Raw genomic sequence first — 26,318 nt, forward strand, 5'->3', positions numbered from 1 at the left:
TTCCTGTGCAGTAGACTAATTTGCTGCACAGTAAAGTCTCACCATCTACACGTGCCCAGCATTAGGGCTGCAGTAGACTAATTTACTAGGCTGCTGGAAAATCCCATCAAACACAAGTGGTATCCGGCAGTGCAGTACATTACTGTGCTTAAACACACGTGTAGATGGTGACATTTGGATTAGTTTACTCCAGCTCAAATTGAGCCTGAGTTTATTCAACCGCATTAACTGCACGTATAGACATGACCTTTTTCTACTAGAACTTGAGCTTATTAAAACTCAAGTCACCCCCTCAAGGAAAAAAAATGAAGAATAGCAGCCTGTAGATCAGCAGAAGAGTAGGTACAGAAGAAACCAGACAAGGGATCCCTAAACTACCCATCCTCGTGCAGCTCCTTGCCGGAGCCGCTGAATAAAACCCTGCCCTATGTTACTAATGAAATGAAAGGAAGGAGAGAGAGCCTGAAAGAACAAGTGCAAACCTTTGGGTTCAGCCCCCATCTTTCTAAAGCAGTCCTGCAGGACTCCAGGCCTCATCACAAGATAACATTTCAGCTGAAAATATGCTGGGTTAGTTGTTTCAGTTCTGTGTTACTCTTTTACTAGAAAAAAAAAAATCCTAAAAAAAAAAAAAATGCTTGATCAAGAATGACCTAGTTAATGAATCATTTCAGAGCAGGTAATCATTTCCCTTTGCCGAAAAGGCAAACATTTCCAAATAGCACTGGAGTCTGCTTTTATTTCTTACCAGTGCACCATCAAGTGAGCAAGGATAGGCACACGTTTACTACTGGATTTGTCACTCCTGAGTAATGCTTTACTCTGAAAGAGTAAAATGCTTGGTGCTCTCTGCCCTGCCCTCCAGTCCATTTTATGGCACAGTTGCCACCTAGACTTCTCCGTTCTTCTAAAGAGAGAGGCAAAAACTGTCTGAACTCAGGAGCCGTCCATGCAAATGCAGAGAAGTGAAGCCGAAGCAGGAAAGATTATGTGAAAGCCAATTAAGCAGATAAACCACAGGTCAAAGACCTGGGCAGAAGCTCTCCTGGAAAAAGAGTCCATAGACCTTAATTAATGCAGAGTTATACAGGGCTTGTGCGGTACCCATGTGCACTTGTGCGTGTACACACACCCCACACCTCCTTCCTGCAGTTCTCCCTTCTCCGGAGTGACCCTGGCTGGCTTCTCAGGCCTGATCTGCATGATGCATATTGCAGTGGCAAAAACACTGCATTGGCTTCTAGCTTCCAAGTTTTTCCTCCACATATAGGAAACCTGTCATAATCTTCCGCAGAATTCCCGACGAAGGCGATACAAAAGAGGCCAAAGGGATTGTACGTAAAATGCATTTCTGTTTGACCTGGGTTTTTCATGTTACCGCCCGATCTTCTCCCAATTAAAAACTGTCCCAAGATTTTCAAACAACTGAAGCATTTAAATGTACACGCACGCTTTACTGTGATTGTGAGCAGACATTTACCATAACAGTGCATTCAAATCAAGTAAGTGTACGTGCAGGTTAAGCGAATACGCTTCCAAAGCACCTCATTTGCATGTAAGCAATCATGCAACTCAACATTAAATGCTCATTTTAAAAGGCAAAAAGTTTGGCTTGCTCTTCGTCGACCCTAGAGTCATCTCTCTATTTACCGGATGCACCTGCATGCGCAATTAATGGAGGCTAAATAAACTCCAATGCAGTTCACGCCAGAGTTTATTGCTCCCGGGCACCACGTTTGCACGTGCCAAGGACCACAGCATATCGAGCCAGGGCGGAGCAGACCCGGCTGGCAGAGGGCCTAGGGGGTCAGCCTGCTAGCCTAGGGCTGTTCTCACCTGGCTCAGAGTGCTGCGGAGGGGCTGGCAGGGGCACGCGGGTGCTGCAGTGCGGGGCACACCTAGCAGGCAGCCCCCACACTGAAGCACCCTTGTGCCCCCCTGCCAGCCCCGGTCACTGACTACACGTGAATTGGGGTATGCTAAAAAACACTGCTGTAGGACAGTACTTGTGTCGGGCAGGACTATCCTACAGCAGCGTGCATTATTTTATTGTGCCCTAATAGGGGCACACGTGTAGGCTCTGATGCTTTATAGCAGAGCTAATTAGTCAGCTCCACAGTAAACATCTTGTGTAGATGTGGCCACTGCGTACTAAACTATTTATAGTTTCTGGCTAGAAATGGAGGGACTGAATTCCTCCCAAAATAGCAGCCAATTTATGAATATCCAAGAGGTTGAGACATTTTCCAAAGGCAGCCAAAATACAGAGTGCTGGCCTGAGCTTCCTGAAGTCCAAACATCATCTCATGTCAGGGATTACATTTATCTAGTCTCCAATGCCAGAAACTCACATTTTTCTGCAGAGGATTTTGCTTATGGCCCGGAGTGTTTTATTTCAATGTAACTCTACTTCCAGAATCCAATGCAAAACGGGTTACCTTGTTCGTCCCAAAGATGCCATTAAAACAACAACAACAAAAGAAAGCAAACCTAAATTTCAGCTCCTCGTAGGTCAGCAGCCAATAACATTAGACTATTATAATTTCCCCTTCATCTTCCAATTTGAAGTGCTCGGATTATTCCTTAGTGAGCCCAACGTGGCAAATAAACCAGCCCCGAGACAAGGTTAAAAAGCAAACTGCCTATTGCAGCACTGCCATCAACTGCAGACATCACTGAGCGGTCCAGAAACTCAAGCTCCTTGTGTGGGCAGGGTCTGAAACCATCAGTGATCAATTTAATTCTTGTCCTTGTCATCGCATCTGTAGAAAAGGCCTGTTTGTCCTAGAGGAGATAATGCGTAGCCCACTGGTGAAATGCATCTCACAGTTGCAACAGCTTCCTGAGAGATCCCAGCATCAGGGGTATCGATGGGGTGCACTCTACGCTGGGACCACCAGCTGCACCGCCCTGAAGAAGGGGGCTGCAACCTTTTCTACGGATACAAATCACATGCACTTGAGGGTACCGGTGAGTCGCCAATGCACCTGGTAGAAGAGAAGTATGGTTGTCACTGGCTTTGCTGGTGTAACTTGGGAGTACCCCACACCCACGGGCGCTCTGGAGAAGCAGAAGCACCCTTTCTGCTGACAGCGTTACACCGCTGCCTGCCGTCCTGGCTCCTCGTGCAGCTGGGACCTCCCAGCAAAAACCTCCCAAACTTGCCAGGGTGCGTCCATGCTCTGGCAGTGGGATGGGGTAGGCACAGACAAGGTCTGTGGCTTTATATGGCACCTATGTTTTATCAAGACAGCCCACGTGGAACAGCAAAGGTCACGCCGTGGGAGGGAGCTAGGGAGATGTCTGCAATGAATATAAGTATTCGCATATCAGCCTGTTAAGCCTTCATCTTCCCTCCAGGAAAATCTGTAGCAGCTCCAAGACAACGTCGAGTCTAAACAAAGCAAACCTGAGATCTTGTTGTAGGATGGGAGCAAAGATGGGGGGAAAGAGCGCGGTATTTGTTACCAGCATCATTTGACTTGGGATCCTGCTGCGCCCCTCGGACAGGAAAACACCGCAGGGTAACGTCTCGGTCTTATCCGAGCAGAGAGGTACTTAGCACGTTAGTCTTAAATCAGACAGAAGACAGGGTCATTTGCACCTTCTAGGCCAACTAAATCAGGGCTCAACAGCACAAGTTTGCCTGAGCTCACTTCATCAGTCATCACGTCCCTCCTCACGTCCTTTCACCGCATCTGCTGAAGCGAGCTTCGGCTCACAAAAGCTTACGCTCTCTCGCTCTCTAATTTAGTCTAAAAGGTACAAATCTACCCGCCATGGTCTTATTTGTCGGCAAAGGGCTGTGCAGCTTTCTGGTGCTGGAAAAAAATGAAATGACACGGTTTTACTCTGTTAAACAATTCGAGTGACTCAAAGGAGGAAGGGACAAAAAAGAAGAAGAAGGAGAATGCTCAACTGCACTTTCGTGAGAGCACTAGCCACCGTGGGGCAACTGTAAATCCAACTCCAGATCCACGTGAGGCCAGTACTCTTCCATCAACGCTCCTCTTGCAAGTGCGACCTCAAGCCGTGCAAACCTCTGACCCCCTCCAGCCCCAAGGCACAGCTGGAGAGAGGACTCGCTAGAACAGTCAAATTACATCATGTCGCAAGAGTGCCAGCTGCACCAGGAAGAGGCCCAAGGCTTTGTATTTCTTGCAGGAAAATGCATTAACTCCAAAGTGATCTGTTTTCAGCAGTCCTAGATCATGGCTGCTGAAGGCATAAGGATTGAACGAGCAAGGAAGCTCCCTTACCAGCACTGCCCCAAAAAGAGCCTCGCTGGGCGCTATGCAGAGGGCTTGCAGCTTTGCCCTACGAGGATGCCAGGCAAAAGCGGGAAATGAAAGACTGAAAAACCATGGCAAAATAAAGATGAACTGCACCATGTTTAACAGAATAGGGAGGCCTAATCCTTCAGACCTTTCCTCCCCACTAAAGAGCCACTGGTCCCACACATTAAACAGACTTGGGCCCACACCCACAAGGTACTTGGGGGCCTGGTTCCCACTGGAAGTTGGGTACCCAAATACCAAGCAGATCTGGGCCTGGGGACTCATCTCCAGTGTCCTCGGTGGGGTAAGACGCGGGTGGCTCACAGGCTGGCCGCAGACAGCAATGCTCCAAGGGGACTTTGGAGATGAAGACGACGGGCTTGGGCTTGCTTGGTGCTGTGGAACAGGGCACAACACTGCGACCCCACTCAAGTCGGGGGTAATAGTCCCATTGAGCTGAATGGGCAAATGTCTTACCTGAGGAGTCCTCAGCTGTTGGGTCCCACCCCTGGGCCATCCCAGAAGGGAGCATTCAGAGCCCAAGTACGACCAAAACGCAAGGTCTGCCCGTCTGCTAAATCCTTCCCACACAGCGACATCCTCCTCTAAAGAAAGGACAGCAATAGAGTCCGAGATCCGAGGGAAGGTGTAGGTCCTCCTCGAACAGGATTAGTTGTATCATCATTCTCTTCTAATTCTTGTTTTCTTCCTCTCCTCCCAAGCCAACCTCCAACCCCTGGGCAGAGCCAGCACCAGACTCATGAAAGGCCTGGGCCCTTCCTTCCCTCCTCCTCCTACACACTGGACGACTTGCACTAACTTCACCTGACGGGGCTCACATTGCCCGAGACCGAGCACTGCCCCAAAACCATCCATGCCCCAGGTCTTTGATGTCCACTGAAAAGCCATCGGAGGGGTACTTGGTATGTAAAGCCCTATGCCCATGAGGAACTGAGAGCAAACTCTGCTCTTCCAGAACATTTTATTTTTAGGACACCACAGACTCTGCACAGAAATGGATGTAAGAAATGACCCCGTTCACACGGGGGGCGCGCAGGGGTGAGTTGAAGTAATGTGCCCAAGGTAACGCAGCAAGTCAGTGGCAGAATCCTGCCCTCCAGTCCTGTGGCCTAAACTACTCTCTCCTTGCACCGTATAAATCATGACCGAAACTGAGCCGGACCTGGGAGGAATGCCTCTGGGTTTTATCTTCTTTAGACTGGGACTGGAGACAGGAGAGAAAAGACAGACCGGGTGTTGGCGTGTCAGCTTCAAACAAACGAGCGCACCTCCCGTTATGTCGTAACTCCAGAAGAATGATCTCCCGTGAAGATATGAAAGGGGGATCTGGATGCAGAGGTCTTTTCATGTAATATATGAACATAGAGTAAAAAGGGGCTGATACTCTTGTCAGATCACCAAGTCCCCCAGCTCATCCGCACCCACACAGCTGGGACAGCAAGGAAGAAAATAACCTACTACTCCTCCTATGAAGAAGCAAAACCTCTTCATTTTGTATCCCTTGAATGCACTGCGCTGTTTCTCTCCTCGCCTTGCCAGCTTACCTCCAGACATCTTAAATCCTACACTACTCTCCACAGCAAATATCATTTCTAATTCTATGCTCTCACCAGCAGTGCAGGATGCTAGTTAGGACCAAGCCAGTTGTCTGTGTGACGTGTCCAGTTACGACCAGCCGAGCAACGAGGAACTGGTCATCATTTTTGTGGCCCTTAATTCAGCCTCAGCCTGCAAGAGCTGCAACCCCACAATTCATTAAAACCATTCAAACCTGGTTTTTTTATATATATTTGAGTGAATCTGTGGCTTCATGCAGACCGACGGTCAAAACACAGCAAACGCCTGGGACAAAGTTAGGATCCCACAAGTCAGAACATAAAATGGCATTTAAAAAAAAAAGTGCTGTAAAAAGTGACCTCCTTGAATAGAGAATGGAAATATTTAAACCCTAGATGAGCCACTAGATTATTATAGGCTAAAAGAAGAAAGAAAAATAGATTGTGGAGTGCTTAGTCCATGACATAAGTACACAAGCACTAGGCTGCTCCTTAAACTTGCGTCGTGTTTACGGGACAACAGTTCCCTTCAAAGGAAACGGAGAAAAATCCATGAAAGGTACAGTCATTCAAATCTCAAAATCAAAATATCCTTGTTATTTTCAAGATGGATAATAGCAGTAAACGCTTCTCCCACACCTGTAACCCCAAGATGCCTCGTCCTTAGCTACAAAGGACCACTTCAATAGTTGAGAGGTAGCTCATAGCCTGTAGCTACAGCTCGCTCAGCTGCCAAAAGCTCTGCACATCCAAGACCTGAGAGCATCCAAGCACTTCTGGTAGTTGTGTGTGGCTCTGCTCAGCTGTTGTGCCACCAGAGTACGAGGTACACCCTGACACTACCGGCCGAAGGAGCCCCGGCAGCTGGCAGAAGGCACAGGCATGCCGATATGGACCTTCTGCCAGCCTTACTCTGGAGGGCAGCAGCTTTACTCTGCCTAGCAGACGTGGTGTAACTGTAGCAGACATGGTGTAACTGTGCAGGCAGAGCCAAGTGTGCCACTTACAAGAAGTATGAGTGTGAACATACTCACAAGGCGTGTCTAGGCGCGTGCAACTACACGTGTAAACTTAACGCACCTTTAAGGAAGAGATTTAGGGGCGCATTAAGGCACACCAAATTTAGGCTGGCACAGCCAAGTAGCATTAGACCATGCATAACCACACTAATGTGCATTAACACGGTGTGCATCCATTGATGCACGCCACATTAATGCATACTAAGCGTCTACGTGTGGGCTAATGAGAGTTAGCTATGCCAGCCTAAATTTGGTACTTGCTTTAAGCAGATATCAAATTTAGGTGGGATTAGCCTTAAAAAAAAAAAAATCACTATTTTAAGGTGCATTAAGGGCATGCACGTGTGAATACATGCCCTTAATGCGCCTTAAAAATGGCAATTTCAGACTAATCCCACTTAAAAGGGCCACATGTGGACAAACCCAGTCTTGCAGCAAAACTGGAGTCCTACCAACAAAAACATTGTACTATGACTAGCTCCAAGGCCTGTTAATCACTACTTTCTCTGTTAAGACTGCAAAGAAGGGAGTGATTTAATGGTTGTTTTTGCCATGTGGATACCTGTCCACCAGTAACTAGGCTGACACTTTTTGTAGACTAATGAAAAAGCAGATGGAAATGATTTTTATTCACTATAATTCCAGGATGAATTTGATTCACTGAGTGAGAGGGAGGTTTTAGATCCCATTCCTAAATCACACGTGCAACAAGATGGTTGGCTATTTCCAATAGACCTAAGAAAGCATCTTCCAGAAATAAACCAACAGCTTTGACAACAAGTAGATACAACCCCCATCTGAAGGGACATCTTTCGTACTATACATAATAGCCATCTCAGAAGGGTACGTGTACAGTGTCCCAGTGTGAATTCTGCCCTCAAGAACAAGATATCATTCTTTGTTCAATACAAGGCTCAAATTCACCATGAAGGAAATTGCTGAGATCATAATGTCTAACAACTCAGGCTGAAGGAGGGGGGGAAAAAAAAAATCAATCTGAAGAGAGGAATGCTTATTGCAAATACAAAACCTAAAGAGGATGCTTAACAGAGACACCGCCAACTTGTTTATGCAGCAGAGTACAGAAGCCTTGAAAGGAAAGCAAAATCCCAAGCCGCATCCATTTAGGATAATTTTTTAGGGTTGACAACGGGTTGGTCAAATATTGTCAATTAGCCAGTCAACTTGACTGCCTATTTTTGGACCGGTCAAAGATTATAGCAATTTTACCAAAAAAACTACATTGTTTTAGTTTTTCTTTACAGAAATAGGATTTTTATTGTTGACATATTTCTTAATGGAAAAATTGCCCTTTTTCTGTGTATAATTTGGCCCTACTGGCAATTTTTTCTACAATTTTTGACCAATATTTGACCAGTCAATTAAGTGAACTTTATTTGATGGCTCAGATACCCAATCCTGATTTTTTTTTTTTTTTATGTTTGGGTGGCTGTGTACACAAGTGAGTCTCAGCAAACTTTTGCTCACCCTCTGGCTTTAAAATGACCTGATTCTTATTTCAGGCCACAAAGTGGCACTGCATGTTCCCATCAGACACTCAGTGAGGTTTATTATTTGAAAGGAGTCAATGCATAGAGTCTATCAGTTTATCAAGCTTGTGGCATCAAAACCACTAACTTGGCTTCCCCACATTGCCATGCTGTATATATACACTTAAAGAAATGCTGCAACTACAGCAGTATCCCTGTAGCTTTCTGCCCTGTTTTCTAAATGAAGGGGGTTCCCGCTCACTTCTGTAAGTCATTCCCCAAGAGAAAAGGAAATTCTCCTTTTCCATAATGAGACAGTCTCCATGGAAGAGACTGGACCAAGCCAGCTACAGGATGAACCACTTTATAAAGCCTGTTCACTTCGCGCACAGCCCAACGGATGTTACCTTTCTGGCGCTCTCATTTTCTTTGCATTTGGAGTTTAACAACGAAACAACTGAGTTTCTGTTACTATTTTTTGTAAAACATGCTGGTTTCTTTTTCCTTCGAGGCAGCAATCAGACATTTGACACTATAAATATGTATCGTCCCCATCGTGCAATTACACCAGACGCACAGTTAAGCTTTCTACGGTACCTCCCACCCCGAGTTATCACCATTAAGAGGAGAGTAAAATCTGAGCCTGGGCTAGCTAAACTTTCAGGATAAATCTGCAGAGCTGTCGCCCCAGGATAATGCTGTCTGTATAGTCAGGTCCGAGGCGAAGGAAAGACATAAAAGGCCAATCTCTATTCTTGGTCACCCCCTGAACCATTGCAAAGAGCTGGCACCGAGTCTTGCACCTGTAGGTCATCTGCTGAAACCACCCACGCGCAGACCAGCTAAAAATATGGTTGCCATCTGATGGCTAATACAGGATGAATTCAGTCGGTGGCGAGTTTAGAGCGGAGTCATTTGAGAAGCATCCCGTGAGTCGGCCCAAGCTGACGTTCCTCTGGGTAAAAAGGCCACAGATTTAGGTGTTAAGAATAAAGTAACCCCCCCAGCCCTGGAGGACATTTGTCCGGGGCAGAAAGGAGGGAATCCAGTTGCTGTGACGAGTCTAACCCGGCCAGGCAAACCAACGGGCCCGGCTCCAATCTCACTTGACGGGTGCAACTCGGTGGGCTCCGCAAGCCAGGGAAGAGCTGGGACCCAGGGGCTCAAATAACCGGTCCACCTGCCGGCGTTTCACACGTACTTTGCTCCGGCAGAACAGACTGAACATAGTGCAGGCGCCGCTAAATCTGACCCGCCGTCTCCCAGATTAGAGCCGGTCTAAAGATAACCCTCGGGGCCTAGGAACAGCCATGGCAGCCGAAGAGACGGAGATGACACTGCCTCCATAAGGAAGGGAGCCGCCGCAATCCCTGCCAGCCCAGATGAAAACAGCGGATCCATGCCCCTGCGTAAAATGTCTGATAATCCCTGCGCCGGGGCTGGAGCTGGCCGGGCACGCACGCTGCCCCCTGTACGCCCCTGGCACCAAGCGGGATTATAGGGGGGAATGAAAAGCGGATTCAAAACCTCTCCCTTGGCAGCAGCTGGATGCCAGGAGATGGATGAGCCCCAGCAGACTGCGGGGACGCAGGGAGGCCCGAGCCCTGGGCTGCTCGGGGGGGAGATGAGCAAGGTCGCGATGTCAACCTCTAATCCTCCGGCTCCGCTAGCCCCGCGGGGCCGAGCCTGGCTCTGCAGCGCCCGGGGCCGAGCCGAGCCGAGCCGAGCCGCGCCGGCAGGGACCCCCCAGGCCAGCAGCCCAGGCCCCCCCGGCGCAGGGCTTGCAACCGGGGCGACGTGCCCTTTGCAGCCCATGCACAGCGATGGGGACCCCTGCCCCTGCCCCTGCCCCTGCCCCTGCCCCTGCCAGGTACCTTCTCCTGCGCCCGGGTCAGCTTCTTCTGCACGTTGCTGGCGATCTTGCCCGCGGTGACCCCCTTGCCCAGCTCGGCCATGTCTTCGCCTGCCCTGCTTTTGCTTTTATAACTGTGCGGTGCACGGAACCGGAGCAGGAGGAAGGGGGAAAAACACCCGCAGGCAAACAATGGCCATCGCCGCCTCCTCTCCGCCCGGCCCGGCCCGGCCCGCCGCTGGATACAGCCTTTTAAAGACACAGTGTAGCAAAGGCGAGGAAGTGTCTTAAAGGGGCCGCGCGCCGCCCCGGGCCCGCTCCGCGGCTCCCCCGCGCGGCCGCCGCGCGCCGGCTCCTCGCCTCTCCCGGGGCAGCCTGGAGGCTGTCGCGAAGATGGCTAAGAAAACAGGCCAGCTCGTGTCATCGCCTGCCCTGCACCCCGAGCTGGCATGAGGTTGGGCGGCTTCCTTCCCACCTGGGATGAGAATGGGCTACTTCCTTCCCACCTGGCATGAGGTTGGGCTACTTCCTTCCCACCCGGGATGAGGTTGGGCGCTTCCTTCCCACCTGGGATGAGAATGGGCTACTTCCTTCCCACCCGGGATGAGGTTGGGCGCTTCCTTCCCACCTGGCATGAGGTTGGGCTACTTCCTTCCCACCTGGGATGAGGTTGGGTTGCTTCCTTCCCACCTGGCATGAGGTTGGGCTGCTTCCTTCCCACCTGGCATGAGGGTGGGCTACTTCCTTCCCACCTGGCATGAGGTTGGGCTGCTTCCTTCCCACCTGGGATGAAGTTGGGCTGCTTCCTTCCCACCTGGCATGAGGTTGGGCTACTTCCTTCCCACCTGGGATGAAGTTGGGCTGCTTCCTTCCCACCTGGCATGAGGTTGGGCTACTTCCTTCCCACCTGGGATGAAGTTGGGCTGCTTCCTTCCCACCTGGCATGAGGGTGGGCTACTTCCTTCCCACCTGGCATGAGGGTGGGCGGCTTCCTTCCCACCTGGGATGAGGATGGGCGGCTTCCTTCCCACCTGGCATGAGGTTGGGTTGCTTCCTTCCCACCTGGGATGAAGTTGGGCTGCTTCCTTCCCACCTGGCATGAGGGTGGGCTACTTCCTTCCCACCTGGCATGAGGGTGGGCTGCTTCCTTCCCACCTGGCATGAGGTCGGGTTGCTTCCTTCCCACCTGGCATGAGGTTGGGCTGCATCCTCCTAGGAGGAAGGACCGACTGCAGCCTTGGCCATCGGTTGTGCAAGCCGTCCTCGCCTCCCCGCACCGTGACCCATTCCCGGATTAGTCTCCGCAGTGCACGCGGCACGGGCGTGGGTGACCTGGGTCAGGGACAGAAAGGGGGCCTGAGAATTTCCCACTGTCTGGTTGATTATTACTGTCGTCGTTATCTCTGGCCAAGGGGAGCCAGACGCTGAGGCCCTAAGCTGCGTCCAGCTTGAGAGGCCCCGTACGATAAAAAATAACCCAAACGTATGTATATTTTTGTCATGTTAGAATGAAAATGTCTGTATTTAGAGACTCGTTTCCCTGTATTTCCTTTATTTACCTACTGATTATTATAAAACTTGACATATAGAGACTATAAAACAGGGTGGGGTTTCTTATTTGGAGGCCCCTCATATTGTGAGGCCCTAAGCTGGAGTTTAAGTAGCTTAAGCCTAAATCCAGCACTGCCTGATACTAAGAGTTTGTCCTGGGGCCGCCAGGAATCTCGCGGCAGCCCTCCACAGGGGCAGGGGACAGGGCTACCGATGACCCCCTGGGAAAGCACTGCCACCACTGGCTGGGGCTAAAAGGGAATCTCTGGTATGCAGCGGTATGAGGCCTTTGATACGTAGCTGAGTGGTTCGGAGGCTGCCCAGCAGAGAGCAGCCCGCGCACCAGCCATTTTAAGCAGAAGGATCAATTATTCTTGAACCTGAGATCTCCAGGGCCATCCAGTCCAATCCCCTGCGTAGTGTGCTGCTCCGAAACCAGCCAAGGCAGATGCCCATCCAGCCTCCCCTGAAAGCCTCCAGCCTCCAGCCCTTAGGTGGAGGTTAGATGATGGTTGATGGGAGTGGTTTGAATAGGGATCATCCTGCCTCAGGCAGAGGGTGGACTAGATGTGACCTCTGGAGGTCCCTTCTTGCCCTACTTCTCTATGAGCACATCTACATGTGCACACTTACTGTGCAGTAATTTAGGTAACCGAAAATGACTGCGCAGTACAGGTGCGCGTCTACACGTGCGTACCTGTACTGTGCAGTAACTATGGTGACTTACGCTGACTTGGGCATAAATTTGCTACCTGCCTGATGCAGGTAGCAAATTTACACCCGAGTAGTTACTGCACAGTAACACGCATGTAAACAGATTACTGTGCAGTAACGCGGCGTGTGTGGACTGACTTGGGACTAACTTTACTCCCAAGTTGGTCCACACACAGCGTTACTGCACTGTAACACCTGCGCGTGTAGACGCCAGCTTGAAAACTACTTCCTGCACAGTAAATGGATGTGTAGACATGCCCTATGACTATACCGTTCGTCGTTCCATCCTTGCTCCTACCGGGATCTCTTGAGCGTATACTGACAACATTTCATCGAAGCGGGACATTGGCTGTCGCGGTTCCCCTGATTTCCCTGGGGCAGGTTCGGGTGTTGGGTCTGTGCTGTGCCAGGGTTGACAGGAGTCTTATATAGGGTTTGGATTATGGATTGTGTAAGATGGTTTGGATAGGGGTGATCCTGCCTCGGAGGGGGTCGGACTAGATGGTACATCTGGAGGTCCCTGCCAGCCCTACTTCTCCGTGATGGTTATTTGTGTAGCGGGAGCCCTCGTCAGGGAGCAGAGCCCCATTGTGCCAGACACTGCACATAGATAGAACAGAAATACGGTCCTTGCCCCAAAGAACATGGGCCGTCTAAATACAGGACCAAGAGCAAACAGGTGAATATTGACAGATGTGGGAGGAAGCGCAAGCAAAATGAGTGGGTATAGGTCAGCCTTGTAGGCAGTAGCCTGAGCACACCACCTGACTAAAAGTATGCTAGCTACCTGAATATAACCTCAAATGACATTTCTTCAGGAACAAACTACCTACCTCCAGTACTCACCACACCACCAGGCCGTGCCACGGACCCAGATGCCAGCTCTGCTCCCTCATCAAGACGGATCACATCATCATGGGACCAAACAACACGGATTAAAACATCCATGGTTCATTCACCTGTTCCTCTACCAAGGTCACATATGCCATCGTCTGCTTACAGTGCCCCCCTGCTGTCTACACTTGAAAGACAGAGTGATCCCTATGTGAAAGATGGAGCAGACGCTATGTCCAGAAAGACATAAAAGCCCAGGACAACACCCCCGGACAGTCCACCCCTGACCTCTGAGTAGCTGTTCTTAAAGAACAAAACTTTAAAAACCGACTTGAACACAAAACTGCAGAACAAGAAATCACCCCCCGACTGCCTCGTTAAGCACAATCTCAGCAGAGATTCTGGATTCTTGTCCCATTACCTGGCCTAGCTTGTGCAGCCCCTGTCCTGTGCTCCTCGAGGGATTCATTGGCTTGTTCATCCCTATTGACATGTTCAACCCATCTTTGCCTCTCTCAGCAATGCCCCCTCTTCCTATCGACTGTATTTAAATTGCTTTCTGTTTAGGACCTGTTCTTTCTGCAAGTCCATTCCCTCGCTTTATGCAGTACATGCATTCCTGGAAAATGGCGCATAACTCAAATTTGCATAAAGGGAACCTACTTTACAAGGTAATAAATAGGGATACGTTCCAAGACCTCGACTGTACTGACCCCCAGACCCATTTCTACCACGTTTACAAGACAATTTTGGTACTCCCCAACAGCAGACAGTGTGCACAAGCACAGGGTAGTGGTGAATGTTTAGTTGGTGTGAAGAGAGGGTGGCGAAGGGTCTTCAGTGTCAGACTCCACATCACCGGTAGGAGGTAGAGGCAGGGTGACATCCACAGGAGAATCAACAACTACAGAAACACGTGTTGCAGACGACGAGCGAGGAGCACAGATCCACACAGGAGACTATACTTTGGTGCACGTCACTCCCACGATGCACCGCGCAAAGCAGCTGACTTCAGGCTTCCACCACACCGATCGCATAAGGGTGAATTTACCTCGCATATAACAAACTTTAGTATGAAAAGGGTCATTGCATAAGAGCAAATTTGCACATACAGAACCTGCATAAAGCGAGGGAAACCTGTATCTGACGAAGTAGGCTGTTGCCTAGGAAAGCTTATGCATCTCTGAACCAGTTAGTCTCTAAGGGTGTTTATACATGTGCTCCAGGTGTGGAGGGGGCTCGAATTAGCACAACTTCAAGAGCCACGCTAATTAAAAGCACCAAAAGCATCACATATACCAGCATCACTGTGCTGAAAAATGGTGGCAAGGCGCTTTAAATTAAAGCTTGTTGAATGAGCTTTAGTTCAAAGTGCCCTGCTGCCATTTTTCAGCGCGGGGATGATGGTACATGTGATGCTGGAGGCTGCTGGAGCACATTAATTGCCACACTCCAGCAGACTCAATTAACTGAGTCTGCTCCAACGTGCTGCAATTACAGCGCGTTGGAGCAGGCTCCCTGCACGCATATAGGAGCCCTGCGGTGTTACCCTGCCCTGCCTTCTGCCCGACTTCAGACTGACACCGTTAACAATCGCTCTTAGGTAACACGTAAAAACCAGGTCCCTGGCCCAAAGGGATTACAGTCCAATTGACAGACAGGACTCAGAAGTAACACGGGGACATACATATATCTACCTTAGCAGGTGAGGGGTCATGTGTCTTGTAGCCTGGAGTGAAAGGAGGTTAATCCTGAAGGCAGAAAACTTCACACATGCAGGTGATGTTGCCATCAGGAAGGAGAGGAAGGGCTGAGCTTTGGAGATATGAAGAAAGAAGTGATGGGATTTCATCACAACCAGGGTGGGAGGGAGAAAGAGGGCGGCCAAAGACCCCCAAAGCTATCTTCTTGTTTGCAAAGGAGGATGGGGTTGTTATTCACAGCAAGAGAGCATGAGAGTGGTGGATAGGATGAGCAAAGAGAGATGAAGGGCCACTGTTCAATCTGGAATAATACACAAGTTCCTCTACCAAAATTAAAGAGATTACACAGCAAAAAGAAAGAGAAATGGGCCCACGGGTTGGCTAACGTCAAACAGGTTTTATTGTCAAATGAACTGAAAGGTTGTCTATCTAGCGCGTGTCCTGTCTGTTGGTAACCATAGACCGAAACATGCTGGAGTAACACAGCACAGGTCTGTCGCCCACAGTCCCTCCTGGAAATGAAACGTTCACCCCAAAGACCACACTGGCAAACCACCAATAAAGCAACTCAGTGACAAATCAAATGTTACCTACAGACTCCTGTGGATGACTGCTCACTTTAAATTCATTTGGGAAGTGATTTATGGTTTTCGTAGACTAAAAACCAGAACAACCAACAAATACTCATGCTTAGACTCCATTGGTGATTCAGTTTTGCACATCTCTCTCAGCTTGCAATGAACTTTGTCAGTCTTATTCATTTTCAAAGGGTTATGCAATCCTGAGTGTTAATACTCATAAATCAGATATGCATCTGCTTTGCAAATTACTGCTTGACACCCAGCACTAGAAAGCAACATACGATAGAAAACTGAATTCAAATGAACCCAAAATAAAACTGACATTTTTGCAACTGACATAATTCCAGTTTATAAAAAAACTACATGGTGAGAACATGCCAGTATTAAAGGGAAAAGGCCTGATAGGACCCAACACCAGGAAGTTAAAACCAGGCAGATTAAAATGGAAAAAAAAACCCGCAAATAATTAAGTGAAAGTAATTAACCATTGGAACAAACCCCTGGGGGAAGTGGTGGATTCCTCACCTCCTGGTAGCTTCAGGCTAAGACTTTTTGGAACGTAAGTAGTCAAATGCAAGCTATCAAGTTCAGTACAACAGTGACTGGATGAATCTCCCTGGTTTGTGGTATGCAGGATTTCAGATCAGATTATCTATTGATCCCTTCCAGCTTCAAAATCTCTTGAGTTTAGCATTGAGTATCACAGACCTTTTTCATTTTCTCTTTAGGTTGCTCATTTGTATAGTAGAAATGCCTAAAAAAGGAATAAATTATCCAGCTACCGAGTGCATCTATATGTGCATTAATGCGCATTAATGTGCACTAAATCTAGTACCTCCATGCATTTATACATGTGCTCCAGGAGTGCTTTAATTAGAGCAGCTCTGAGAGCCACTTTAATTAAAGCACCTGGAGCATCACGTGTATCAGCGTTTCCACACTGAAAAACGGCAGCTGGGGCACTTTAACTAAAGCCCATTGAATGAGCTTTAGTTAAAGAGCCCCCACTGCCATTTTTCAGTGCAGGGACACTGATATATGTGACACTGGAGTCTGTTGGAGCCCGGTAATTACCACGTTCCAGCAGACTCGATTAATCAAGTCTGCTCCAACGCGCTATAATTACAGCGTGTCGCAGCAGCCTTGCCACATGTGTATAGGCACCCTCCATTGTGAGGTACTAGGAAAATGCACATTACCCTGTCTTACTGTGCATTAACTAAAGAGCAGGGTTTTTAAGTGGTGCTTAATGCTCATTAGCCTATTTCAATGCACGTTAAATAGCATGGTTTTTAATGACACTTTAATACACATAAAAAAAAAGCTAATGCACATTAAAGAGCACGTGTAGACACGCCCGTGCAAGTAACTGGTCAGCTTAACATGGAAACACAGGCAGAAGGCAAGACAGGCTGCAATTTTTTTCTGCAAGTCCATTCATAGCAGCAAAAGAAGTAGGCAGCCGCCTACTAGAGCTTGTATCTCTCAGAACAAGTCAGTGTCCAAAGTGCCACCTTACCCCGTCTTCTTCTTTAACTTTAAACTAACACAGCTAATTACCTATCTTTACTCACAGAAACACAGGACTGCACGGCTTCCTGGGCTATCGACACCCTCTGAGTCTGTGATATGATGCTTCCCATTTATGGAAACCAGATCACTGGTCCGTGGTAACTGGGAAGGTTGTGACAGCAAAAAGGACTATCGCAAAACGTTTCAGTGAGACCACATGCAGTATAATGACATCACTGAGCAGGATCTTCTTAGTGACTGCATGAAACTTCTGCGAAAGTAGAAAGATTATATCCAAAAGGAAAGACCATTGCCTGATTAGGCACTGGTGACAGTGGAAATTAGCACTACCATTAACGGAGGAAACAACTCATACTTCATCCACATATCAGAGTTCAGTTTTAAATATAAAGTAGCATGAATTCCACTGGTGCTTGGGAAGACGGGGTTGGTTCAGGTGCCTCCAACAAAGCATCTAATCTTTGGCTTCACTATTAATTATTACTGCCTGTATTGTTATTAAACATATACAGAGTGCAATAAATGTGTATGGCACTCTACACAAATTACAAAGGCCAGGCGTTGACTCTGAAGGATTTATACTCTGCATTAGACAAACAAAGAGAAAGATGATAAGAGCCCCAGGAAGAAGGCAATAAATGAAATCAGCTCCATCAGTTCATCAGTTCTGCTATAAATCAAACTGACCCAGCTTGTAAGAGATGATATCACTTGACCTGTTCCACCTTCAAGTGTCATCTCAAAACATGCATCTCCCAGGAGACATATAAAGCCAGTCTGTGCCTTGTACAACCTTGAAAATAAGCAAGCAATAAGGCACAACTGAACTTCCCCCTTGGTTATTAGTTTCTTACTATTGTATTTGCCACCTTCCATCCTTTGTCTAGTTCAGACCCTATCCAGAAATCCAACTACGTGGAGTCCGGTGGGACTACTCACGGTAGTCAGCGCTACACATAACAGTAAAAGTCTACCAGATTGGGTCCTTAGATTGTAAACTCTTTGGGGTACAGCACTTGTTTTCTCATTTCAGCAGAAGAACCTAGCACACCTTTGGCACTAGATGGACAACAATCAGTGATGTGTCTGGTATGGGAATCCTGGAAAACCTTTAAGAAGTATTAAAGCCCCAGATGTTGAGGACCTGGATCAAGACCAAAGTGGACAGATACTTGGCTGGGATGGTTTAGTCAGGGGAGATAGAGCTGGGGGAGATGTTAGACCAACTTTTGAGAATAGTTTCCAGCCACTGATTCTTGGAATACTTTTCTCTGGTAGTTTGAACAGCCCTCACTTCCCAGCATTTACTGCCTATGAAGGTGCTCACACACCAGTCAGACCACCTCTTGAACCTCTTTTTGACACATTAAGCTGAATGAACACCTTATGTTTCTAACCATATGTTTTTTTCTCATTCTTGAAGTATTTTTTGTTGTTCTTTTTGGCATCTCTTCAAGATTATATAGAGAAATTTGGACTTAATGTGAATTCCCTTTTCTTACTTTCAAACCATTGCTCCTAAATATGCCCTCCTTGGGCCATACTGCATTCTTCTTCTCCTGCATTAGTAAGAACTGGTTATCATATTCCACACTTAGCACCTGACTTGCAAACACTCAATACGAAGCATGGAGTTCACTGCTGCGCATAATGCCTACTCCTTTCCGGTTGTAAGCATGTCTGTCAGTAGGGTGCAAGTCAGTCTCTATGGGCTTGATCCTCATTTCCTGTGCTATCAATGGCAAAATTTGCACTGACATACAAAGAGCAGGATCAAGCCTTTTAGCATCATATGGCCACCTAATGTCCAGCTAGCTCTTTTAGTAAATGAGGAGTGTGGTTTCAGGGCATCACCATGGGACAGGGAGTAAAAAAGTCCAGGATTGAACTTCTGGCTCCATTACAATTCATGGCAAAATTCACTTTGATTTCAAGATCATTTGATCTCTGAAATCTATTTCTGGCTGGCTCGGCTACGGACTTGTAGTGGGACCTCAGCTAAAACCCTTCACCTCATCTTCTTCAGTTAAAAACTAAGTAAAATAATGCAATTAACCTGTGTTGTGGGGGTGTAGAAAGTTTCATTAGTGACTATTTGTACATATTTTGAACATGCCACGATAGTTGTCTTTGTTATCCATGAGCATTGAACCAAAAGTTTGGTGTCTGATGGATCTTTCCAGTAAAGAAGAGACATTGACGGTGAAGTCAGGTAGCTATGTGGATCTTGTCATGCCCGTGTCTGCTAAACTGATGAGCTATTATCAAATATCTGTTCCCGTTCTAGGGTTTTAGGAGCCTTAGTTAAGTCTCCCCTTTATCTTCTTTCTGACAAAATTAGACCAATTTAAATTAGATAAAAGTGGGGAAACTTTACCAGTGAGAATAACAGCAATGAAGCAGCTTACCAGGGTCAGTATGGCTTCTCCATCAATGATCAGATCAAAACTGGAGCACTTCTTTTTGGTTTCTAGTTAAAATAGGAACCATAGGGAAATCCTATGGTCTGTCAAACCAGAAGTCAGACTAGATAACCACCAGAGTCCTTTTTAGCTTTATAATGTATGAATCGTTGTATGTCAACACTGCAAACAGCAGCATAGTGTAGAGATCCCTGAGCTAGCTGAAAACACATTAGGCAGAAGGCAGGATACAGTTGCACCTTACAGACTAACCGAATCAGAGATGCCTAAGTTTTCATAAGCAACAGCTCACTTCCTCAGAGGTTGTTTGTGAAAGCTCACGCACATCTGATTCAGTCTATAAGGTGCAACTCTACCCCACCTTCTGCCTGACTAACAACTACCTCCCTCCCTCTGGGCACATCTACACATGCAATTACTTCAAAGTAATCAACTCTGGTGCTTATTGCACCAGAGTTTATTGCTCCCAGGCATGCTGTTTGAATGCGTGCCTGTGACCACAGCACGTTGTGCCAGGCTGGAACAGCCCTAGGTAGCATGGGGACAAGGGGGCCAGCTTGCCAGCCTGGGGCGGCTCCAACCTGGCTCAACGTGGGTGCTCCAGTGTGGGGCTAGCCAGCAGGTCACGTCAGCATCTACACGTGTGCTGCGGCAGAGTAAAAAACACCACAGCAGGATAGTACTTCTATTTACAAGTACTCCCCTGCTGCAGAGTTAATTAGTTTCCTCCGACCTAATAGGAGCACACTTGTAGATGTGACATATTTACTGTGGAGCTAATTAGTCAACTCCTATGTAAAGGTCTTCTGTAGATGTGCGCTGTGTAAATAAATTCTGCCAGATGTAGCACATGCCCTGTAGCACAAAGCTCCGTATAGGCTAATTTACCCTGCTGAGCTAGGACTAATTTATCCTAGCTCGTTTAACATTAGCTAGGCTCCAGACACAGTCATAAAGTTAGCTTGCATAGGGCTCCATCACAGCTCGTTTACCACAGAAAGCAATCTGCAGTGTAGACTTACCCTTCGATGCAATTCTGTTTATTTGCAAAACACAGGAGGAATCAAAGAGCTTAGGGCAAATTTCTCCGCTCTCCACTTTCAGCCAGCCCCCTACCAAAAAGCTCCTTCCGCACTTCACACCGGTACTTGTTCAGGCTGTGTGAGAGCTTCCTTCACTTTGTGTCATCTCACTCCTCCTCCAACTGCGCTGTTGTTCATCCCCCTTGTACACCGCTTCTCAAAACAATATCCAGCTGGAGCCCCTCAATCCAGAGCATCTGAATTTCAGAGCAGCCTTGCATTGTGGGTGGCAACATGTGCCTCGCAGTTTCAATGCCCTCTACTTGGTCTCACGTGTGCAAGAATGAGAAGACACCAGGCAGCAGATTTAGAACAACTAAAATAAAGGACTTTTTTTTTCTTCTTTTTTTTCATTACACAGTATGTCATGAGCATAGGGAACTCCTTGCCACAGGATGTTATGGACACCAATAGCATAACCTGCTTCAAAAAGGGATTGGACGAATTTATGGAAGACAGGTGCATTGGTAGCTGTTAAACCACAACGGTTAGGCACCAGTATCACCTAACTGCTGGTGACTGGGATGATAAGACAGGGAGGGAATCACACTGCATATACTCTATTTCTAATATTCTTCTTGTACAGAGTCCACTACTGGTCACGATCAGAGACACAACATTGCATTGGGCCCGGTACAGCCATCCTTGTGTCCTTATGTCGTGTCCAGGTTTGGCACATGCAGAACGAGATGGATGAGGTGTGTGTCGCAGAATCATCCCAGGAGTGCTGCAAATGCAATACAGATGCAGCACTGAAGGCAGCTGAAAACTTTAAAGGGTGATTACCAGAAGGACTATTTCCATTCTTTCGTCATATATATTTAATACATTTTGTTTCCCTTTTCTGCTCCAACTCGTCATGTAATTTCTGTTAATTCAGTAACTGCAATATAATACGGTATTCTATGTATAGGCCCAGGAAGCTGTCAACAGGAAAGCTGTCAGCACTTCTCTGCTCTGAGCTGCGATGCCTCTGCATTCATTGCCCATAACTGCAATGGCTTTTTTTTTGACAACATAGATCTTGAGTCAGCAAAGAGCTAAAACACTTGCTTAACTTGAAACATGTTAGTAATAACCCTATTTCTAATCCATGAAATAATCGTGTGTTCTATTTGTACAACTAAATGACACATTATGACATGACAATTAAGCACATATTTAAACTTAAGCATACTTATAAGTGCTTTGTTGAATCAGGGCCACACTGTACGGTCGATTCTGTTGCAATTTTAGCCAACTGTCATACCTAGGTCCTCTTTCAGAAAAACTGCTTGGCAGCTTTGCCTTGAACATCTGGATTTCCAATTATTTCTCCCTAGATGTATGATCCTGAAGTCATTCAAGATGCATCTTATTGTGCCATTTCCTGCCCTTGTTTCTAGTCTTTTTAGGACCCTTTATATTTTTTCCCTGTATTTAAAATCATCTGCAACTTTGCAGTACTATACAGCTCGGTATCATCTATGAATATAATTAGCACAAGCCTGCATGAACCCAAGATCACTTCCATAGAGCAGTGTGTTAAAAACCACAGGAAACTCTAAATGATACCATCTATCACTATATCGTCCTTCTAAATAATAACTACAAAAATCAACTAGCATCCATCTACAGAGAAGAGGTTATTAACATGTCACTCTGGAGTGAGTCTTTACCACTCGCTTTTCTATTCCTTTTCTGCAGCTCTTGAAACAAGCCTCTGTAAGTCCTTCAGGAGGATTCATTTTTTCTCATATCTCTGAAGCATCAGATCCACTTTCTGATTTGTTTTTGGTGGGAACCTTTTCCTCCAAATCTCGATAGGCTTGAGTCCTGGGATCTGGCTGACTTGCAATTTTGACATCTGTGCTGTTGCACATAGTGCCAAGTTTATTAGCCACAGATCACTGAAGCTGATTTCCTCTTTCTGCACGACGGCACCTGTATTTGTGTTGGTAGGTATATTTCTTCTCCTAAGGCCGTGATTTGCAACCAGGGTGCCGCAGCATGCATGTTAGCACTATTAAATGTGTGAAACATGATTCACAAGATAAAGCCAGAGATTTCAGATAGGAATCCATAGTCATTGGCGATGTGTAGGGGGTGCACGCGGGTGCACGTGCACCCCCTGAGATTGGCAGTGCACCCCTTAACAGAAGCACTGCCGACGCTGCTTGCGGGCAGTCGCCGTGCCCCCGCAGCCTCCAAGGGCACACGTCGTTCATGTCCATAGAGTTAAAGGCATTCGGACCTGTTGTGGTCTTCCTGAGTTCTCTGAGACAGAAAAAACTGCTCTATTATTTTTCCATAGTCAAAAAACAAATGAGAAAAAAGAAAAGCTGGCATTTTCCAAAGGGCCTAAAAAGGTTGAGAACCACTGCCATGGGACACGGTCGCTGCTTGTGTTGTGAAACAGTTGGTTGCTTCCTAAGAAGATTGTCCAGATTTGGGCTGCGATAGCAAAGAGGATCATCAGGAATCATTCCTGTTGTGTCTTCTTGCACACACTTACCGAGACTCTCACAAGCTGTCAGACCTAAAACCAGTGTCGCCTTCCTAGGGACCACAACGAATGCACTATAGGGCATTAAGGAACGTGTAGACATAGCCGGTATGTACTTGAGGTGTTTGTTTGGGATCTGGAGCACCTGGCAAAGTGGATCCTCCTGTTACAATTAAAACAGAGCTTTCCAAATGCAGCACAAGGTTTGAGGCCAACGTTGCCTTCCACAAATAATTCGAGCTCGTATCAGAGATTCTGCCCAGGTCCCAGAAGCACGGTTTAGTTTAGTAACATCCTTTGTCCCGGTGGTTGCTTGCCATACCAATCTGTGTCTTTGAAGGGTCTCATTCTTACTGAGTGTCATTTTCAAATTTGGCATACTCTTCAGCTTAATTTCACTTAATTTCATAATTTGACCTTTTTCAACGGTAAAGGTGTTATAAAAAGCCGAAACTTCCTCCCCCGCAATATTCAAGAAGATTGAGGATTTCACTATGTTATTTTTCTCTTCTCCCTCTGTGGCTGCTAGGTATCATCCAAACCTTTGTCTGAATGCCCTCAAGTTCGCTGCTATATCGTTCAACATCGGAAGGGCAGGTGGAGGTTGCAAAACGTCCATGACTAACTGTACTTAGACTATAACTGTGCAAGAAGATCACTCACAGGGACACTTGTCCTTCCACATGGCTGCGTTGCTCCACTTGCTCTCAGTTTCCAACTTCTGTTTCAGTTTGGAATTCAAATTCTTTTAAGTTTTTTTTCATTCATCACTGCTGACACCATGGAGCGATCACTGGCTTCAGTAAAAACAGGCACATATGAATGAGAAGGCCTAAACACTGAACTTTATTGTGGAACAGTAGGCAACCTCTGCAGACTCCTGGCCTCTATCTAACTAGCCAGGTCTCTAATTGAGGGAGCATCTTCCAATTCCCAACTCCCTCAGTTTCCTATTATGGAGCATCTCTAAATTATAACTTCTGTCACTAAGCAGTGTATCAAATAGAAAGAAAGAGTGATTTGAATACGAATGACAGGGAAGGGAGGCAGAGGCGGGGAATGTAAGCAGTGCTAAAAAAAGGCAAATAGGTAGTAAATCCATAGGGACAAAGGGATCACAAAAGCTAATCCAAGTAAGGGGATAAGAATATGTAGTCCCTGTTTAGACCAGATTTAACACAATCCAGTCTATGGATGATATTTTTCTTCCACAATTTCACCTTCATGTTACTGCGTATATCCATTCATTTGCTTCTCTCGCTTGGGTGCTTCCTCAAGCAGAATCGGTATCTAAGGGACCTGTGCTTGATGTGGGGCTTTAGGATAAATAACAGGATGAGATTAAAGCAGGTTAGTATATGCAAAGAAAAAAGCAAAAGTTACGAGCGTGCAAAACAAAGATGGTCAGAAAGCTACACTTGCCATAATGAAAAACGTTTCGGGCCCAGTGGTCACTTTAAAAAGTGATTTTAGCAGGGAGCATTTCTCTCCCACATGAGTCATTTCCATGTTTATTTTTGTGCATACTTTAATCAGCATAAAAGTTACTCAGACTCCCTTACTCCAGGGTGTGGCAGCAGCACATATTTCCCTAATACAGCCAATCTGTGTGACACATCATGATGATGTGCTGTCCATTTGGATGCACCTAGACAATACCGCCTTAGCAAGACGGGTGTATTATTCGGGTTCCTGCTGTGCAATGAAAGCTGTTTCCAGTCTCAGATCTACTGGGAGACTGTCATCGCTTGTACTCAGACCTTACAAATGTGTCTGCCTGTGCTGTTTCACTGATTTCAATGTAAAGGTAAATACTTGCACAAGAGCTTGCAGGTCTGAGGCTTATGCTAATATATAACTGGTCCATTGGACCTACACTACTCGAGGCTTCTAGGTACCACAACAAAATGCAGGGTTAAAATAATAAATGAATACATTCAAATGCATTTAAAGACTTCATGCCTTCACTCAGTTTTGCCAGCGCAGCTCCATTGAGGTCGTGAATTAGCTCTGCTATGATTGGTGGGGGAAAACGGCCTATTTTTATAAATACCACATCCTACAGTTATGATTCAAAATTGTGCCATGCACAAAAAGAAAGGTGCCACAATGATTTTAACTAACACTGTAGACTGCACAGTATTTTTTGAAGGATGAGTGATCTATAACAGATTGTCTTCAGGTAGGCAGCATGGGCATTAAAATGGGGTTTCTTTTATAGGTTTTATTTGTTTTTAAGATGAAAAAAACAAGGGTTTAAAGGGACAGGACTGACTTAAAATCACATTTCTCACTGAACATGTTTTGTCTGCTCTTATGGTAAGTAGCACCTAAAAATGTCTAGAACTGATAGTAAGGAAATATATTTTTTCTCTTATCGCTCACTTTTCTGTTGGTGCTCCCCTATTTTATAAGTTATTCTGTTCTCTTGCTGTAAGCCTCCCTGAGCTTTTGCTGGGAAGGGTGGCATATAAATTGCATAAATAAATACGTAAATATATAAATTGCATAAATATATTCGTTAAATATAAACTGCATAAATCTATATGTATATGCATATATTTATTTCTATATGCATCTAATATATATATATTATATATACATACATATCTATATATAGACATGCGTACCCGTGTGTGTTCATGAGTGCGCATGCATTTCTGTGTGTTTATTCTGCACATTCACCTGTGTTTTATATCTGCTGAGTTTCATGGTTTTCTCTGGACTGTCAATTTTGCAGCATCTAAAGCTGCAAGTAGTACAGTATAACTTCAAAGTGTATTGACACAAGTAACCCTCTGAAGCCAGCAGGACTACGTGTGAGTCACTCATACAAACCCCAAAGGACAGGAAAACATTTTAAAAAATAAGGAAAATGCAATGGCAAAAAGCACAAATATTTTAACAACAGGTGCCTGAAGCCATTTTTTAATTGACTGGATTTCAGGTTGATGATGGCCCTTTAGGTCCCAAAGCAGCAAAGCACTTGAAGCGTAGGCTTAGCTCTAAGAGCGTAAGCGGTGTCATTAAAGTCAATGGGACTACCGACTTGTTTAAAGTTAAGCATGCACTTAAGTGCTGTGCTGGATAGGGGTCTACATTTTGCACTCTAGAAATAACATTATCACCTCCATTATACAAATTGCTGCTGCATTTTTCTTTTTGATGTCTGTAAAGTTTTGCCCTTCTGGGAACTG

The 26,318-nt window shown here is 46.4% G+C and overlaps 1 protein-coding gene across 6 annotated transcripts in view; it reads right to left on the minus strand.

Annotated features, from left to right (window-relative positions):
• Positions 1-10,453, minus strand: part of BIN1 (bridging integrator 1) — a 120,141-nt gene extending 109,688 nt beyond the window's left edge. For 3 of the 6 annotated variants that reach the window (XM_019480260.2, XM_019480261.2, XM_014599431.3), the window contains exon 1: positions 10,238-10,452. In XM_019480260.2, coding sequence (XP_019335805.1) covers positions 10,238-10,318 — 81 coding nt within the window. In that variant the 5' untranslated portion in view covers positions 10,319-10,452. Of the gene's footprint in view, positions 1-10,237 lie in introns of all 6 variants that reach the window. The other 3 variants (XM_019480259.2, XM_019480258.2, XM_014599429.3) reach the window with 2 other exon arrangements.
• Between the last annotated feature and the right edge of the window lie 15,865 nt (positions 10,454-26,318).

This window comes from Alligator mississippiensis, chromosome 4, assembly GCF_030867095.1.
Source record: "Alligator mississippiensis isolate rAllMis1 chromosome 4, rAllMis1, whole genome shotgun sequence".
Lineage (NCBI taxonomy): Eukaryota > Metazoa > Chordata > Crocodylia > Alligatoridae > Alligator > Alligator mississippiensis.